This window comes from Rhinolophus ferrumequinum, chromosome 10, assembly GCF_004115265.2.
Source record: "Rhinolophus ferrumequinum isolate MPI-CBG mRhiFer1 chromosome 10, mRhiFer1_v1.p, whole genome shotgun sequence".
Lineage (NCBI taxonomy): Eukaryota > Metazoa > Chordata > Mammalia > Chiroptera > Rhinolophidae > Rhinolophus > Rhinolophus ferrumequinum.
Window position 1 is genome coordinate 13683217 of NC_046293.1, and position 17043 is coordinate 13700259.

Sequence of the window (17043 nt, forward strand, 5' to 3'; positions counted from 1 at the left end):
TGCATTCTTATTCACATTTTTCTATGAATAAAATTTAAAATATTCAAAATCAACATAGCGGGGGAGAGATATTCTTACATAAAATACAACTCAGATTTTATTTCCTGTGGGAATAAAGCTCTAATAACAATTATTTCCTTTAAATAATTTGTGTATAATTACACCAAATTCATTACTGTGGCAAAATGTAACTAGCTGCCCAAGTTTCACCCGAAGACTCCAGTGAGCTCAAATTAGACAGCCTGGTAAGTCAAGCATTAGGCAGCACTGAATGTCAACAGCAGAATGAAGGACTAGTTACTGGGTAGCCCCACTTCTGTTTCTGGACATAGCTGGAGAAGTTGTGACTTAACACTAATTCAGAAGATATATGGGAAACCCAACTAACATTGAAAGTTAACCTGTTCCGTATTTGTAAAGAGATAACTTTCCTCATACTGATTACATCAGATAATGTATAAACAGCACATGGTGGGTAAGTAGATGCCCAGTAAATACCAATTTTCTGCCTTCCTCCAACTGGCTCCCATCCCTGAGTCATTTCTGCCCACTAAGAGGGTGCACATTGTTTTCACAGCTGCTTAGGACCGATGGAAGTGCTCCCTACTTCATAACTTCTCCATCAGTCTCCATACTTTTATAACGTCACCCCAATTGTGGAGTGCATAGAATTCACCTGCAGACGTTTTCTACCTTTAGTCTTGGGCCCCACACTGCAGAGATTCAGCAATGTTGGGTAAAACCTAGAAATCTACATTTCTAACCTTTACTAGAGCTGTTTAAAGTGTATTTGTATTTCATTATTGTGTTGGCATTAAAATACATATTCAGAAATGTTCTGTTTGTGCATTAACATCAAAAAATTTAAAAACTGGCTACAGTACTTTCTGAACTGCTGTGTAACTAAAAATTTTAAGACTACCCTGTTTTAAAATTTCCTTTATTTCCATAGATCTTTATGAAACATTTCATCTTTGCAGATTGTAGTGCTTTCATTAACAGATTCATGTATTATTTTCCCATTTTAATACAAAAAAAATTCAGTCATTAGTTATTTCATCTGATATTTCACTAAGTGCAGGATTCATAATGTCAACATTATTGTATCAGTCATTCAGGTGGGTCACATAAAATGTGCCAATACCCACTCAAAAGATAAGCTTAATAACAGATGCCTCCAGGAGGATACAACAGCCTTAGTTTCTTGAAGTGAACTAGTACTGTTTAACAGGTCAAATTGCTAATCTACAAAAATAAACTGGAAAAGACTCAAGTGTACTGCTATACACATCACATGGCAAGTTTAGTTCAAGAACCTCTGTAACTGTTCATTTGTATAGTTCTCTGCTATCACTGCAAAAGCCTCTCCTGAACAAAGTGTACTTTATAATTTAAAACAAACTTGGTAAGATAAAATATACCAGTTACCAGTAGGCTGTTCTGTAGCAGAAATTAATTACAACCATTTTCTTCAAGCAACATTAAAGACAACAAAGTTGAAAATAAATATGCAAGCATACAGTAAACTAAACTATATTTAGAAATCCAGGTACAAAGCACAGCTGAGCCTATGACTATAGAAGATAAATTAGAAATATAAACTAACAATGAAGCAATTTCTTTCAAATAGCAGGAAATGAGTTCCATTTAATCTAATACCATTATTTAGATCATTACTTGTGTTTATCTATTAATTTTGGAGTTTTTAAAAAAACCCTTTGCTGATTATGACATTTGACCAGATATACCAACAAGTATACCTTAAATCAGACAGCATGAAATAAATGGCCACATAATTTCTGATGATTTGAACTCAACGACTTCAGTTTTGTATACTGTAGAAAGGTTCAAGAACCTCTGTTGATTTGGTATTTATGAAAGCTTTTAAAAGTTATGTTCTTATCCATTGGTTAATCCACATTAATGAAAAACTCAGTCGTTTACAAACATGTAAGCCTTGAGTGCCAGAGTGATCGGTTTTAAGTTCTCAGTGATGCTATTTGACTTATTTTCTCCAAAGCTTCACACCTTTCCTCCCTCACCTTGTAAGGAAAATAAAACAAAACAAAAAAACTGCAGAATGGAGGCAGATTTCCAGACTTAACTATAAAGAAAACTAAGATTTTTTTCAGGTTTGGATAATAACCTTTAGTTAAGAGGAATGCCAAATATATATATATGCCACTTTTAAAATTTTTTATGAAACTGAACATGAAACAAAATCCAAAAAGATGAATTCCAGCTAAGTCATATTCTTTGAGAATGAATGAGACATAATGAGATACGTTAAGACATGACACACTTATCATCCGTAATCAAACACTTCAATTCCCTGCCTAAAGTTGACTTGGAAGATGGTACAAAGTCTACAGCTGCTTTAAAGAATGGTAAGATAACATATTTTAAAAGCCTGTAAACCATTAAAAGCACTTACATGTATGTTTTACATTCGAAACTAACTAATGGAGTCCATTGTATTCAATTTAAAAGTCAGCTCCCACATATTTGTGGTTGCTTTTCCTATGTTTTTAAAAGGGGGTACTAATAATTTAATTTAATAATTTAACCATCCTAGAGATAAAGCAGTTGTGAAGAATTCTTTTTGTATCTTGGATGTTCTAGGTTATTCTTAAGAACTTTATTTGTTCTGCCTTAATCTGAAACTCTTCCAACATAGCTTCTGACCAGCAAAGAAACATTCCTTGGGCAGTGTGAAGTGTACTGGTGAAGGGAGCGTGAGCCCAGGTTGAAGCGGACAATTTGGTTACAACTACTGACAGCTAACAAACACTCTTATCTGCTGAGAGCAAGAAATGCCTTTACCCCGTAACTCCTGAGATTCTTAAGAGGGAAAACTAATTTCACAAACAACTTTTACGACAATCCATGTATAATTCTAAGAACTGCACATATTTAGGGTATTAAATGTTTTCTTTTGTAAGGCATCGATGATTAAATATAATGTATATCTAACACAAGATGGTTAACACTCAGTATCATAAAACCACTTATCTTTTCTCTTAAACTTCTCTAAGTCCTGCTACTTTTACCAGCTTAAAGAAGAAAAGAATGCCTCTGGCCTAATAAACTATGGTTATTAAAAAAAAAAACTAAGACATCTGAAACTATTAGGCACATCAAAGTTAGTTTATGTAGTTCAAGGTTCCCTTCTTAAGGGGCAGATGAGTCACCTGGCACATACATATGGAACTATAAAGATCATCACTAAATTCAATGTTCACATTTTTAGTTAAACTAAAAGACTTATAGTACATATTCAGATACATCATATCTTCAGTTACAACTGAATAAGTGTAACATTTCACCAGATAAAAGCTGGAATTTAAGTATGAGAAACCTTCATACACTGTGCTAGTATTGGTCTCTTCTTCTTTTTAGACGAAAGCCAGTCATCAATACTTTCAACACAGCAGTTTAGAAGATAAACGTCCAAAACAGTTGACTTCGTTGTAGTCCATAATTTAGCAATCAATGCCACTGGCATCATAATGCTGTGGAGAGCAAGTGTATCTCCATGTTTTAGTCAGATTTGTCTTTCTTCTTTCCTGTCAAGGGCACTTTGTTTACAACAGCAGACCCAACAGCTGTAACACCTCCAGCCACAGCAGACACGCCTCCTTTCACCAGCCCGATTCCCATGGAAGGCACAGTTGTAACAGCTGTTTTGGTCACCTCCAGACTCTTTCCACCAATCCAAGCCACACCACCAATGGTGGCACCGACAGCTCCCTTTGTAACACTGAAGATACCCCCCGTCACACGGGACAACATGCCTGGTTGCTGCTGTGGGTGATCTTTTACTGAACCTAATGAGAAAATACCATGAGACTGTTAAATATATGTCTTTATAAGAACAGTACAAATCATTAAATAACCTAAGACTTCCTAACCATCAGGAGGTAGTTCAGATAAGGTTAACCACATAAATACAAATTTCCATATTTGGCAATGGCTAAATTTATAAAAAACAATTTTTTATTGAAATTATTTGAGTAATATAAGCACAGTTAATATATATTATTAAATAGCTGAAATAAAAGACAAGACATAATAAGCATCTGATGGTAGGGTAGTCCCCCTTATCTGCAGTTTCATTTAAGCAGTTTCAGTTACCCACAGTCAACTATGGTCTGAAAATACTATATGGAAAATTCCAGAAATAAACAATTCATTAGTTTTAAATTGCATGCCATTCTGAGTAGCACAATGAAATCTTGTGGCGTCGCCCTCCCTCCCACCTCAGAGGTGAATCATCCAATGGCCAGCGTTCCCACACTGCACGTACAAGACAGGAAGATATTTTGAGACCACAGTCACATAATTTCTATTACAGTATATTGTTATAATTCTATTTAATTAGCAGTTATTCTTGTTAATCTCTTACTGTGCCTAACTGATAAATTAAACTTTGTCATAGGTATACATGTATAGGAAAAAACACAGTATATAGAGGGTGCAGTACTAGCCAAGGTTTCAGGCATCCACTGGGGGTCTTTGAATGTATTCCTTGCAGATAAGGGGGGAGGGGCTCTGCATTAATCATATTATGATGGAAAGGATTCCATAATTGGTAATTCTTTTGTAATCAAGGTCACTAACACTAAGGTGGAAAATCCTGATTTGAGGATAGAACATGTAACTGCTTCATGCTGAATACCTCATGTAGGATTATGCCATGCTATGCCAAATTTGGTGCATCTGCATTTAATGAAGACAATTTTCTTAGTCAAATCAGATAAATCTTAATGCTGCTAGTCTTCAATTACAGTGTGTTCTTAATTACCACCATATAAACTATCTACTCTGCAGACTACTACTGTTTAGCAGGTTGCCACACAGCCATTCCTGAGGCTCATTCTCTTCCTTGACAATCATGCTCCTGGCCAGCCTTTATCTATCCCGTTCCTGATGACTTTTTCACAAAGACCTTATTAATTTTCTCACTGAACCCTAACTTTTCAAAACTCTAGGATTCTAGTCCTAAAAAATAAAGGAAAACAGATGAGCTAATAATTTTCTAGGCTATTTCTCCACCAAACTAAACTAAAACTAATCAGCTTAGTTACCTCCATCCTTTTTTAGGCTTAAGTATGAACTTTTCATTCTGTTTATTTTCCTAGCAATTTTGTTTTTGCCTACCAACATAAGAAACGTAGAAAGGAACTCCTGGCCAGTGGTAATAGAACTGGGAAGAAAATACAATACCCAGGCTTAGAAGTTCAGCCCTGGCCTCTTCCCAGAGACGTCCTAGTCTCTGCTACTCCATTCTGGTTTGTCGGCCACTTCATCCCTTATTCTTCAATTTGATTCTTTCTTACCTAATGATTGTCCTGTGCAAACATGCTGTTGTCCAAGGAGATCACTACTTGAATTGTTACAATAATCTATACCAAAACCGTAAACAAAAAAATGCTTATAGGCATTTTCTGTATATAGTCAGAACATTTGGCTGTGGTTAGTGTTTCCAAGATTTCTGAAGTAAAGGTAAGAATGAAATGATTCATAATATCACAGTTTTCAAACAAAGAGAATTTGAATTAAGCTAACCCTAATAGCATGTATAATATAAGAGAGAGCTACCGATTATAATGTAATGAAATAACAGGAGTTAACAAATCTCAAGTGCCTCCTGAGTTTTTGTATGCACAACATCAAAACTAAACATCCTTCCTCTGCACACCACCTCCACTCTATAAATGAAAGGACATTCTTTCGTGTGTGAAATGGTTGTAAAATAATAAGTAACAGAAAAATAGATCATATGTAATAAAACAGTTACATTATATTCCCATTCACCAATATCTGTGTTTTCTTTTTAAAGGCTAAAAAGATTTATCTTCAGTTATTTTTGGAACATATTTACTGACGAGGTCAACAGGTATGTTAAATTTAATAAAAACAATCATAACTTTAATTCACTAGGACATTTTTTCCATTCTTAGTGTTACAGATGTACACTTACCTTCTGGTGGTTCATCACTAAGGTAAGATGGGATTTCTTGATTTTTATCTGCCTGATTCATGATCTCCTAAAAAACACACACACACATTTCATTTTAATCTCAAAATGTGAGACTACCTCTTACCACATGCTCAATTAAGACTTTATTCAGATAAACAACATTTTAAGATACCCTTCACAAGACTACTTCATCTTGTTTCTTTCTTTCTTCATGGTGCTTAAGGAGTACTTTTAATTACACTAGTGGATTATAAATCTTATCTCAAATACCAATCAAAGAATTACAGGCATAATACAAGCTTTCCTACGTTGTTACTGCTGTTTCAATGTAAACTGAAGATGACTAATTGAAAGAAAGTTGGAAGGTAGGGGTTAGGAGACAAATTTTAAGTGCTTCCTCCTATAGAATACTGAATAACTTAACTATAATTTATTTCACAACAGACTTAAAGAAAACCTATGCTAGGTATGACTAAAAAATGTGTTCTATGTGAAAAATTTCTAAAAAATATGACATCCTTCTCCTATAAAGATGACACCAATCCAAATCACTAAGAGATGGATTTTGATTACATTTTACAGGTGTTTTTAGAGCTCTTATAAATAGGCAGCAAAAGAATTCAAAATCTATGAAAAAATATTTATAGACTATGATTACCTCTAAGTACTAGTAAGGGAACCTAAGAAATAAAAACTATGTTGGGATGAAGAAAATGTAGTTAAACTTTCTTTTCACAATTTCCTTTACTATTTTAAAATATTTGCTTGTATATTCACTTGACTAAGTAAAAATTAAACCAAGTCAAGACTGGTCTAAAAGTTTTCTTGCTTGGCCAGAAAACGCGGGATGTGGTCCTAGCAGTGAACTATTTCCTAGTCATAAAACCATGGAGCCTAAATGATTGTATCTGTGCATATACAACAAAGATTAAAAGGATATTGTGAAATCCTGCCATTTATGACAGCATGGATGAACCTTAAGGGCATTGTGCTAAATGAAATAAGTCAAAGAAAGGCAAATACTGTACGTCTTCACTTACATGTGGGATCTAAAAAGGCTGAAACCCAGTAGATCGGTGGATGCCAGGAGCTGAGGGGTGGGGGGTGGGGTAAATGGGGAGATGTTGGTCAAAGGGTGCAAACTTCCAGTGATGAGTAAGTTCTGGGGATCTAATGTACAGCATGTACAGCATGGTGACTATAGCTAACAATAATGTATTATATACTTGGAATTCAGTGCTAAAAGATAAAATGTTCTCACCATAACAACAAAAAAGTAATTACGTCCAGAGACTTAGCATGTTTTCAATGTTCATACATATTGCAGCATGTTTTAGAACAAAGTGGTTAATTTTAAGTGATCAAAGGAAGGTCAAGGGCAGTTTCCCTTTCCTACTGCTTTTAAAGCACCAGATGATCAGGTCACCAGATGATCAGATAAAAATTCATCCATACTTCCTAATATATTTCAGGAATTGAGGCAGAAAACATTGGTCGTGAATGAGGGTGGTACAGGTAGTGGTTGTGAGAAGTGGGATTTTTCAAAGGTAATTTTACCTGCATGCAATTCAACCTGCAATGCCTTTGAAACCTAAATCCTGTGTAAGATGGGAATTCACTGCACCCCACAGATTCCAGGAGCACATGTCAAGTGCCCTGACTCAGGCCACTTATCAAGAGCACCTCATCTTATGCTGGTCTGGCTTGTGAATTTAGCACGTCATCCCATACACACTTAAGATTTAAAAAGTAAGTAATGATATGTAATCTCTGACCAAAAAAAAAAAAATCAGCTGCTGCATTACTGGGAGGAGTTCTTGACTGACTTGCCTTAATTTTAAAGCTCCCTTAAACCAGAATGTTAAATTTATTTCCATTCATATTTATATTTCTTTATCATCATGGTAAGATCATGAAGAATTACACAGCATAGTGTTTAAGGTTCTGGGATCAGACAGTCTTAAGTTTGAATCCCAACTTCACCATAAGCTGTGTGGTTGAGGACAAATAACTTCATCAGATCCTTGCTGTTTAGGAAATATAAAATAGAAATTAAAGATATTCTAGCCCTAATTCTAAGATGAGAATACTACTTAACAGATTCAAAACAAAACATGCCGAAATTCCTGGCAGAATATGTGTCTCACTTCCTAAGGAATAACTAACTATTCTGGAGCTACTTTCTTCTCCACTAGACTCTTAATCCCTAGGAGAGAGACACTGTGTGGTCTGCTCATCACTGTAGTCCCACCGTCTGTATGCCATCCACATACAAGTCCAGGGGAGCGCCGGGCTGATCACTCACCGACAGATGTGACCATGCCCTGTAAGAAATATGGGGAAATTATATACACATATACACCTTACATATTTTAGCTGGAGTTTGAAAAACAGATGTGGTAGCAATTGTATATATTTCAAAACTGCCTTTCTGTATGTATCCCACAAATCCCCACCAAGAGTCTTTTCCTCCTAATACAGAATTCCTTAAAAAGTAATATTTTTTCCACATGTTATAATTTAAAAAAGAAAAAGACTTCCATGTAAAAAATTAGAGCTGCTTTATACTACAATAGCATAAAAGACATTCAGATTAATCTAAAATGAGCTGACATTATCCTTCTGTGAGCAGGCGGTGAGAAGCCATGAGCAGTAACACTGTCAGACCTGTGCTTTAAGGAGGTAACTGAAACAAGGACAGATGGAAGGACAGAGATTAAATACAGTAAGTGTCTACTTCAGTAGTCCAGTGAGATGGAATAAGTCTGAACTCTTGCCAGTTTTTCCTGTTTAAATAAATGTTTGGGCCAAAATCCTGGGAGTCACCCTATTTTCTCCTTTTTTACATTCCCATCTAATCATCGGTTATTGTTGCCTAAATGAATCCAGAATATGACTACTCATCACCTCTACTGCTAGCACTATCCACCAGACCTACATAATAATCTCTTACTTGGACTACAGAATCCCTTAACTGGCCTCTGAGCTTCCACCGTTGGAAGGCTCGACCGTTTAACCATGTCATACTTTGCTTACAACCCTCCCAGTGCTTCCTGTTTTTCTCAGAATAAATTTCAGAATCCATCCCTTCGCCTTTGAGGCCTGACATCTAACACTCTGATATCATTTCCTACCACTTGCTTCTTGTTCATTCCAGCCTAGCAACACGGGAGCTTCCTTGCTCACCTTCTCCTAAAAGGCTCGTACCCAAAATATGTACATGGCTTTGCTTCCTTACTTCCTTCAGGGCCTTGTGCAAAAGTCCCCTTATCAGAGGTCTTCCCTGATCACCTTAGAATAGATAAGCACCCTCTTACTCCTCTATCGTTTTCACCTAACCCTGCTCTCTTTTCTTCGTTCTGTCACTTGATATATGTATCTGTTTATGTCTCACTCAATTAGAATGTAAGCTCCATGAGAACAAGGTTTGGTTTTGTTCACTGCTCAGTCCCAGAGCCATAATCAATGACTGATGTATGACGGATGCTCAAATACTTGATGTTTTTTTGTTTGTTTTTGTATGAAGTAGGACGTAACTTCGGTATTAATGTGAGATAAAAGGAGAATATAGGATGTAAAATTTCTGGTATGAGCAACTTAGTAGACAGAGACGATGAACACGTGATAGGAGAGGAGAAACCATTTACTTCTGAAAGAAGATGAAGGCCTTTTATTGTGGTAAGAACACTTAACTACCCAACCAAGTGTACAACACATTATTGTTGACAACAGGTACAATGGGCCGACTTGTTTTTGAAGAGCTGTACTGGAGATGCCTTTCGGGCACCCACAGGAGATGTTTAGCAGGCAACTGGACTTAAGGGGCCCGAAACTCAGCATGAAGTCTGAGATAGAGTTGAGGTCCTGAGAGTAGTTTGAAGTGGTAGCTGAAGATATGGGGGGGATGTGATGTGATCAAGGAAAAGAGTGATGAGAGAGAAGTAGACTGATAACTGGACTGCTCATATTTAAGAGGTGTGTGAAAGAGAAGCCAACAAAAACACACAATATACCTGAAAATGAAGAGTCAAATGAGTACAGCCTCATGGAAGTCAAGAGATGAATTTTAAGTTTCCGAAAGATACACACAATGCAGACATTAAAATAATTTATAAAGATCAAATACTATGGGGAAATGCTAATGTTAGAGAATATAAAAGGCATATCAAACTTTTTAAAAAATGCACACAAAAATACTATAAGGAAGTATACCCAAGTAATGATAAAGATTGCCACTAGGGGGTAGGGAAAAATTACATTAACCGGTACATATGCAAGTATATAATTTCTATACATAGAAATACATATTTAACATCTATAGTTTAATTTTCTATGATAAACAGGTATTGCTTTTGTAATTAAAGAAAACTACGTATTTTTAATTCTTGGGAATCAGTGATATACATAAAGGATATTTTTAAAGATTATACAGTTCATCTACCTAGTTATTCTAGGTTTTCATCCTCAAAACATCCAAAGAACAATGTACCTGAATCACAAAATGCTGACTTGAGGAAAATGACATCATTGAGTTTTATTCCCGGTTAGGTCCCTGGGAAGGAAACCCACACGGACAGCCTTATGCCGGCTATTCCTACATGGTAAGGAATTACCCACTGCATCACTTGACAGCTTTGACATGGAGGTCTACAGAAGAAATTTCTTTAGAGGTATTCAGAAAACCTTTTGTTTCCCCCCAAATATTTAGCATGTTCCCTTCTCTTTGAGATCTATGTGCTTTCCTGTTTAAAAGCTACAAAGATGTGATGACTCCCTTTCCCCTTTGGCTTCTAGGAAGCTTACAGCTAAAGTGACTACTTCTCCACTAGGTACATTCCTGTGCCTGCATAGTTGTGTCCTAGTCCCCATCACCCCCAAACTCCACACCTTCTCAAGACCTCCATTCGTACTGCAATTTTCCCTCGTCTGCAATTGGAATATCTTACTTACATTCTTACTTTTTTGTTTGTACATGTTTTTGCTGTAAACTGACACATATTTGTGGGATACAACATTTGTGGAGTAAGTGGGATAAAAATATCGCTTGTGTACACATTAACTTGAAGCATCACAAGAAAAGATGCATACCAATACGGGTATGTGGTCCAGATTTTTGGTTATAAAAATTCTTTAAGCTGGAATTGTGCCTTTCAAATGTACTTCTTTAAGAACAGGCACTGCTATGTCAGGGGCTTCAAGGACACAGGAGATACATGATGCATGTATTTTACTACACAGTAATTTAAAATACTATTTAGTTTTTAAATATACACTAATTAAAAAGTTTAAAGGGCTTGAGAATTGTTTAAGATTACTAGACATGCAAGAAATTTCCTTCTTGCCTGGAGCTGCTTCAGTGTACACTCCCAAATTCACCAGCCCTCTTCCCAGCCCAGCCACATTCCCGCCTCCCCCGTGAGTCTACTGTGCTCTTAAGTTAGGAGTACTTGTGGTAGAAGAGTTTGAAATGCACTATTATACAGAAACATTAATAGTTAAATTTAGTATCGTTAGCAACAGTTACCAACAGGATTATCAATAAACAATAAAACAAAATCTGGAGCTCTGCAGGCCAGAAGCCTGGCTACCTAGACAGAGGAACTTGCTATTACAGGGCTCTGCAAGTCCTAAGGGGCCACAGACATTATTTGGTATGTAAGACTTGGATATTTTTTTATGTTTGAGTTTCTTGTACATCACTGGTATTAACAGCAAGTATGCAGTAATAAAATTCCTCTAGAACTCTTAGGTAATAAAAATTATGTAAAAGCTATGGTATCTGAAATATATATGTATGTTTTTCTGAACTCCCAATTTGATAAGTTACCTTATAAAGGTATTTTTGCTAAAATCCTTAGTTATCTGTAATGCCATCTGTACTTTTTCTTCACATAAACCATTCCCAACCTCTCCACATGTATATGTGTCAAACTTTTAGTGATATTACCTCTTTATGGGCATTATCACTGTGTCACTAAGATAATCTGCTAGTAAAATTTACAAGTATACACGTGGAGACAACTAACTGACAGTAAAAGTGTCAAAAACGACTTTTTAAATGTATTCTCCTTAAACAAAACTACTAAATTCTATGCAAACTATCTGCCTTAAACTGAGTCATTACGCCACCATCCACTTGGGTCGCTACTCTGTGCAGGCATCCTGGCAGGCACGGAGACTGCAGTGTGGTTAGACAAGGACTGCTGTACACCAGAGTGCAGCGTCCAGTGTGCAGACACTTTCCCTGCACTTACCAACTTCATCTCATTGAAACACCAAAGAAACGTGTGCTCTCTAGGAACTCAGAATGGACAAGTTTATATTAAAAAGCGTCCTTTCCTAAGGATGGTAAAGACAGGAGACAGCCTTTAAATCAGAACAAATAATTTAACTTATTCTATGGACATAAGCAGTGTTACCATTTGGTCCTGACATGAACAAACTATACCAACTAAAACTGACTGTAAGTGTGTGCTTTTTAAAAGAAACTGTGAAATGTAAAAGACGACTTGGCTGCAGACTGCAGTTCACCAGCAGTAGCTGTAAGCATGTTAGGCCGGGGAGAAAGAATTCTCGTCCAGCACCATAGTATCAGATACAGTAGCTGGCAAATACAGTGAGCAAGGATCACTAATAACACTACTCCCTAGAAAGTAATTTCTTCTGATAACAGAAAAGTAAACAAATGCTTCTTAGGAAGCTTTTTTTTTTTTAAAGGAAAACAGATGAATCAATGTTGTTTGTGGATATCTGGTATCACTTTACATATATATAAAGTTTTCATTAATAATGAAAACAAAGTCTGAAAATGGTATGTAAATTTGCCTATGGCTGAACACCCTTCTGTGTACCAAAGGAAGTTAAACAGCACTAACAAGTTGTATAAAATACAGTGCACAACATTTTACATTCAAAGCTGCTTCAAAAACCTGTTATTAACCAGTAAGTGCTAATTTCCATATAAGAAAAAGACTAAATGAATTAGCTAAATTCTTCTACATATTCTATATATAGGAACTTTGTCACATCCTTGTTCCCACATGAGGGTGAGTTCTTTGCCAAATAACTACAAGGAATTTCAAAAATATATTTATACAAAGCTTTAACACACATATACCAACAAGCTACACACACACACACACACACACACACACACACACACACACAGTGTTTCCCTGAAAATAAGACCTAGCCAGACTATCAGCTCTAATGCGTCTTTTGGAGCAAAAATTAATATAATACCGGATCTTGTTATGTTGTTATACCCGATCTTATTATATAAGACCAGGTCTTATTTTACTATAAGATTAATTTTTGCTCCAAAAGACGCATTAAAGCTGATTGTCCAGCTAGGTCTTATTTTCGAGGAAACACAGTACACACACACACACACACACACACACACGCACATACACACGAGCTTACTGTTTTTAGGCTTCTCTAGTTAACCAACTATCCTGAACAGGCTGCTTTTAAAAATGGCCCTTGCCCATTAAACCAACAGCAAACAGACTACAAGAAATGCACTGAATCTGACAGGAAAGAAAAAAAAAATCTGCAGTAAAACTTGTAAGTGACCACATAGTGACAAGTAACAACTGACAATATCAAAATGGCAATTTTTAAGTGTTGCCCTTAAATGAAACATTAAGCAGAATTACGGTATACTATCAAACCGGATAACCAGTACACCAGTCATCTTCACTAAATTATTACATTAGCTCAACAGACATTTGTGTCCCTACTATGTGTCGGACACTGTATTACGCACCAAGGTTTCAGCCTGAACAAGCATGTAAAGGCCCTACTCTGAAGGTGTTTATATATATAATCCAGTGAGATATCTTCAGGAAGTCACAAGACCACAAATACTCAATGACTGAAACAAAGAAAGGTAAAGATTTTCCTGGACTTGGGAAAAAAAATATACAAGAACTACTTTAAACTTTTCTAACCATGTTTCCTACATGTGGACAAATTTTTACTGAACATGGTTTCTGGTGCATCTGTTATAACAGACTAAAGAAATGAAAGTGGAAAAAAATCAAAACAGGATGCATATGGGTTTATTAAAGATTATTTCCCTCTTTAAAAAATAGGTATGGACACACACGCATATACCTGTTGACGTGTATACTACCATACTCCTGGGGAGCCTGTAGAGCATCCACACCCGTGGAAGTTTTAAAGGTTAAACAATAGCATACAACAAATAATCACAGTAAATATTTCACTTGGAATTAGCGCCGTGTTCACAGGGTATAAGAAGAGTCTTCCTGTCTCTCTAGGTGTTTGTAAACCTTTCCCGAGGCCCTTCTCCCCCCGCTGATCCCTTTAGGCACTAGCCAGTCTTTTTTTTTTTTTTTCCTTGAGCAGAGGGAGTGACGTGGCAGGAGAGGCAGAAAATGACCCCGGAGGAGCCGTGGCTAGGGCTGAGCTCAGCACCTCCTCCCTCCGCTCCACGTTATACACCCAGCACACCCCCAATCCTGTAGGGTTCCAAAATCTCTGTCTTTTTACACAGAAGAGGCGATTTATTTAGAAGAGGGGATTGATTGCAAGTGTGAACTTGAAGTCCAGTCTTGAAGCTGCGTGTGCTTGGCAGGCGCGGTTTTAATTTAGACTAGGGAGTCCGTGATGGCACCAATGGGTGCTCCAGCGGTCCCCAGTTACCCTCTGGCGCCGCCAACGCCTCTCTCCATCCCCACACTTTCAGGTTTAGGTTAGGCGTGGGGGTAGAGCTTTCCTACCTGGGGGGAGCACTGGGAATGTCCACTGGGGACCAAGGCTTGTGTGCCTGAACCGACGAGAGTGGTTTATCAACAGGTCAGGAGTTAGTGGGGCTGGGAGCCCAGCACACAGCCGCTCTGCTGCATCCCTCTCCTCTCCCAGGCTGCCGACTCCCTCATTTCCCCAGCTTGACACCCAAGGAGCTAAGAAGTCAGGCGGAGGCTTCCAAGGGGAGTCCCAATTTCAAATCACCGTGGAGGAGTCAGGGACAGGTAAAGAGAAATCACCCCGCCAGCGAACCTCCATCCACCCCCAGCATCGTCCAGCCCCTCCCCCTTTCCCGCTCAGCGCCCCCAATAGGCCCCACTCGGGTTTCCAGGCCCCGGAGACCGAGGCGGTGAGATGCACGACAGCTAACGGAAGAAGGCGACAGAGAAGACGGCAGGAAGCCAGGACGGCATCCCCCACCCTCGCAGTCCCACTTACCGCCGGGGTCGGGGGCCGCCGCCTGGGGCCGACGCCGGGCGGAGGGAGCGGGTAGCACCGAGAAGGGCTGAGGCAGCCTGAGTGGCTGGCACAGCCCCGGGCGGTTGCGGACTCCGGAGGCGCCTCCTCAAGCTGTGGAGCCAGGAGACTCCGTTGACGGAGGCGGCGGCCTCTGGCTGCGGACGTGGCGCCGGACGCGACCCGCCCCCTCTGTCGCCTCCTCAGCTCCCGCCTCCTCCCGCTGCTCAGGCTCAGACGCGCACGCGCACCCTGCGCCTCTCCCGCGCCCACCCGTTTCTCGAACTGCCCCGCTCTCCCAGGAGCCCCCCGCCTGCCGCCCGCCGACGTGCGCACGCGCGACGCCCCCGAGGCCTGCTCCCGCCCCTTCGCCCCCTGGGCGCCTCCGCGGGAACCCCTCGCCGCTCTGCGCGCGCGCCTTCTCCAGGGGTCTCCCCGCCTCCTTTTCTCCGCCGTCCAATCAGGTCCGGCGAGGGGCACCGAGCCCCGGGAACACGGCGGCTGCGGCCGTAGCACAAACCCCGGCAGCCACCTGAAGCCGTCGTTCCGCTACCCTAACGGTCGCTCGGAATGCAGAACCTTCGCCCTAGGGAAGGTGTGTCGGTCGCCAATTTCCCCTGCTCTTTCTTCTTCCTGGGGTCTCTACCTTCTTTCCTTACCTGCTTCCTCTCCGGGGGAGTGACGAGCTGGGCCTTCACTCAGCCCTTCACTTTGGGACTCTGCACGCTTTTCCTGGGCAGTTGACGGGGATGACGAGAGAGAGAGATTGCTCATTTATGATTATGTTTGTTGTAAAAGCTTCCCTGCCCTTGAATTGAGCTTTTTGAGAGTAAGTACCTCCCTCTGATTCGTCTTTGTCACCCGGCGCTTACTGCAATGCCGAGGGCTCGCCAGGCTCTCGAAATGTGCTCTAGAGAATGGGTATTTAGCAGTGAAAAGAGAAGTGAATTGGAAATTAGCAAAACCTGGCTTTAGGCCGCTCCGCCCCTGCCAACTACTACTGACTCGCTGGGTGCCTCAGGTCTCCTCTTGGCAGAGGCCCTGCTTACCGTTCGACAAGGTGTTGAGAAGGGTGTAGTGGTAGGTAAGAAGATACTGTCTGGACCTAAGCTCCGTGTGATGTGAAGCATCTCTCTGCGCGTCTAAGTAGGGGTTGTGTTATAATAACCCACTTCACAGGTTGTTGCGAAGACTAAACGAGATAGGTTGCGCAAAGGCTGCTGAACCAGATAAATGGTGTCTATTAACGTGTTTGCCTCTCCACACCTGTAAAATGAAGATGACAATAAATCATGGCTTTATTGAGAGAATCAAGAGATCCTGGATGTGAAAGAGCTTCATAAACGGTGAGGCTTTATAAACTTCTGCACAAGCGGGAGGTCTTCCTTCACAATCTAGTTAGCAAGACAAACCACTTGAAGCAACCAGTAAATAACCTAACAAAATGTTTTCTCAAGTGCAAAATAATCAGGTCGTGCAACTGAATAAATATTGACAAGGCTCAGAAAAGTACAAGCTCACCAAGGAAAGCATTCTGGAGGACGCTGACTTTTATGCTTAAATGGAGTGGGCTAAATATAGTTTGTGGTTTCAGTCTAATCATTGATTTATCAAAGCAGCAAATCAAATCTGCTTAGATCATTGTGCAGAGACTATCAAGATATTTTAGTTTTCCAGAACTAAAGAGGACATTAAATAATAATGTCGCTTTACAATCTGATTTGGATGAGGAGGAGGGTCTATGAATTCTTTTTACCCAGCATGTGAAGAGGTGGATACCTACTCTATTTTCTTGTTATCACCTAAACCTCTGTCCTTAATATGTG

General features: G+C 39.3%; 1 protein-coding gene and 1 long non-coding RNA gene across 6 annotated transcripts in view; one reads left to right on the forward strand and one right to left on the reverse strand.

The window, feature by feature from the left end:
- TMEM263 (transmembrane protein 263) lies at window positions 1–16100 on the reverse strand. Of its 5 annotated transcripts, none has more exons than XM_033117473.1 (4): window positions 15877–16040; window positions 9997–10057; window positions 5984–6050; window positions 1–3827 (listed from the first exon to the last, which is right to left on the reverse strand). In XM_033117473.1, the coding sequence occupies exons 3-4, from the start codon at window positions 6042–6044 to the stop codon at window positions 3541–3543; spliced, it is 348 nt and encodes a 115-aa protein (XP_032973364.1). In that variant the 5' UTR covers window positions 6045–6050; window positions 9997–10057; window positions 15877–16040; the 3' UTR covers window positions 1–3540. The 5 variants fall into 5 exon arrangements, with proteins under 5 accessions (XP_032973364.1, XP_032973363.1, XP_032973365.1 ...); XM_033117472.1 differs by lacking the exon at window positions 15877–16040 and adding an exon at window positions 15200–15274; XM_033117474.1 differs by lacking the exon at window positions 9997–10057 and having other exon boundaries at window positions 15877–16100.
- LOC117028637 (uncharacterized) overlaps window positions 15648–17043 on the forward strand; it is a 22760-nt gene continuing 21364 nt past the window's right edge. The window contains exon 1 of the long non-coding RNA XR_004424150.1: window positions 15648–15812. This is a non-coding gene — a long non-coding RNA (uncharacterized LOC117028637). The remainder of the gene's footprint in view (window positions 15813–17043) is intronic.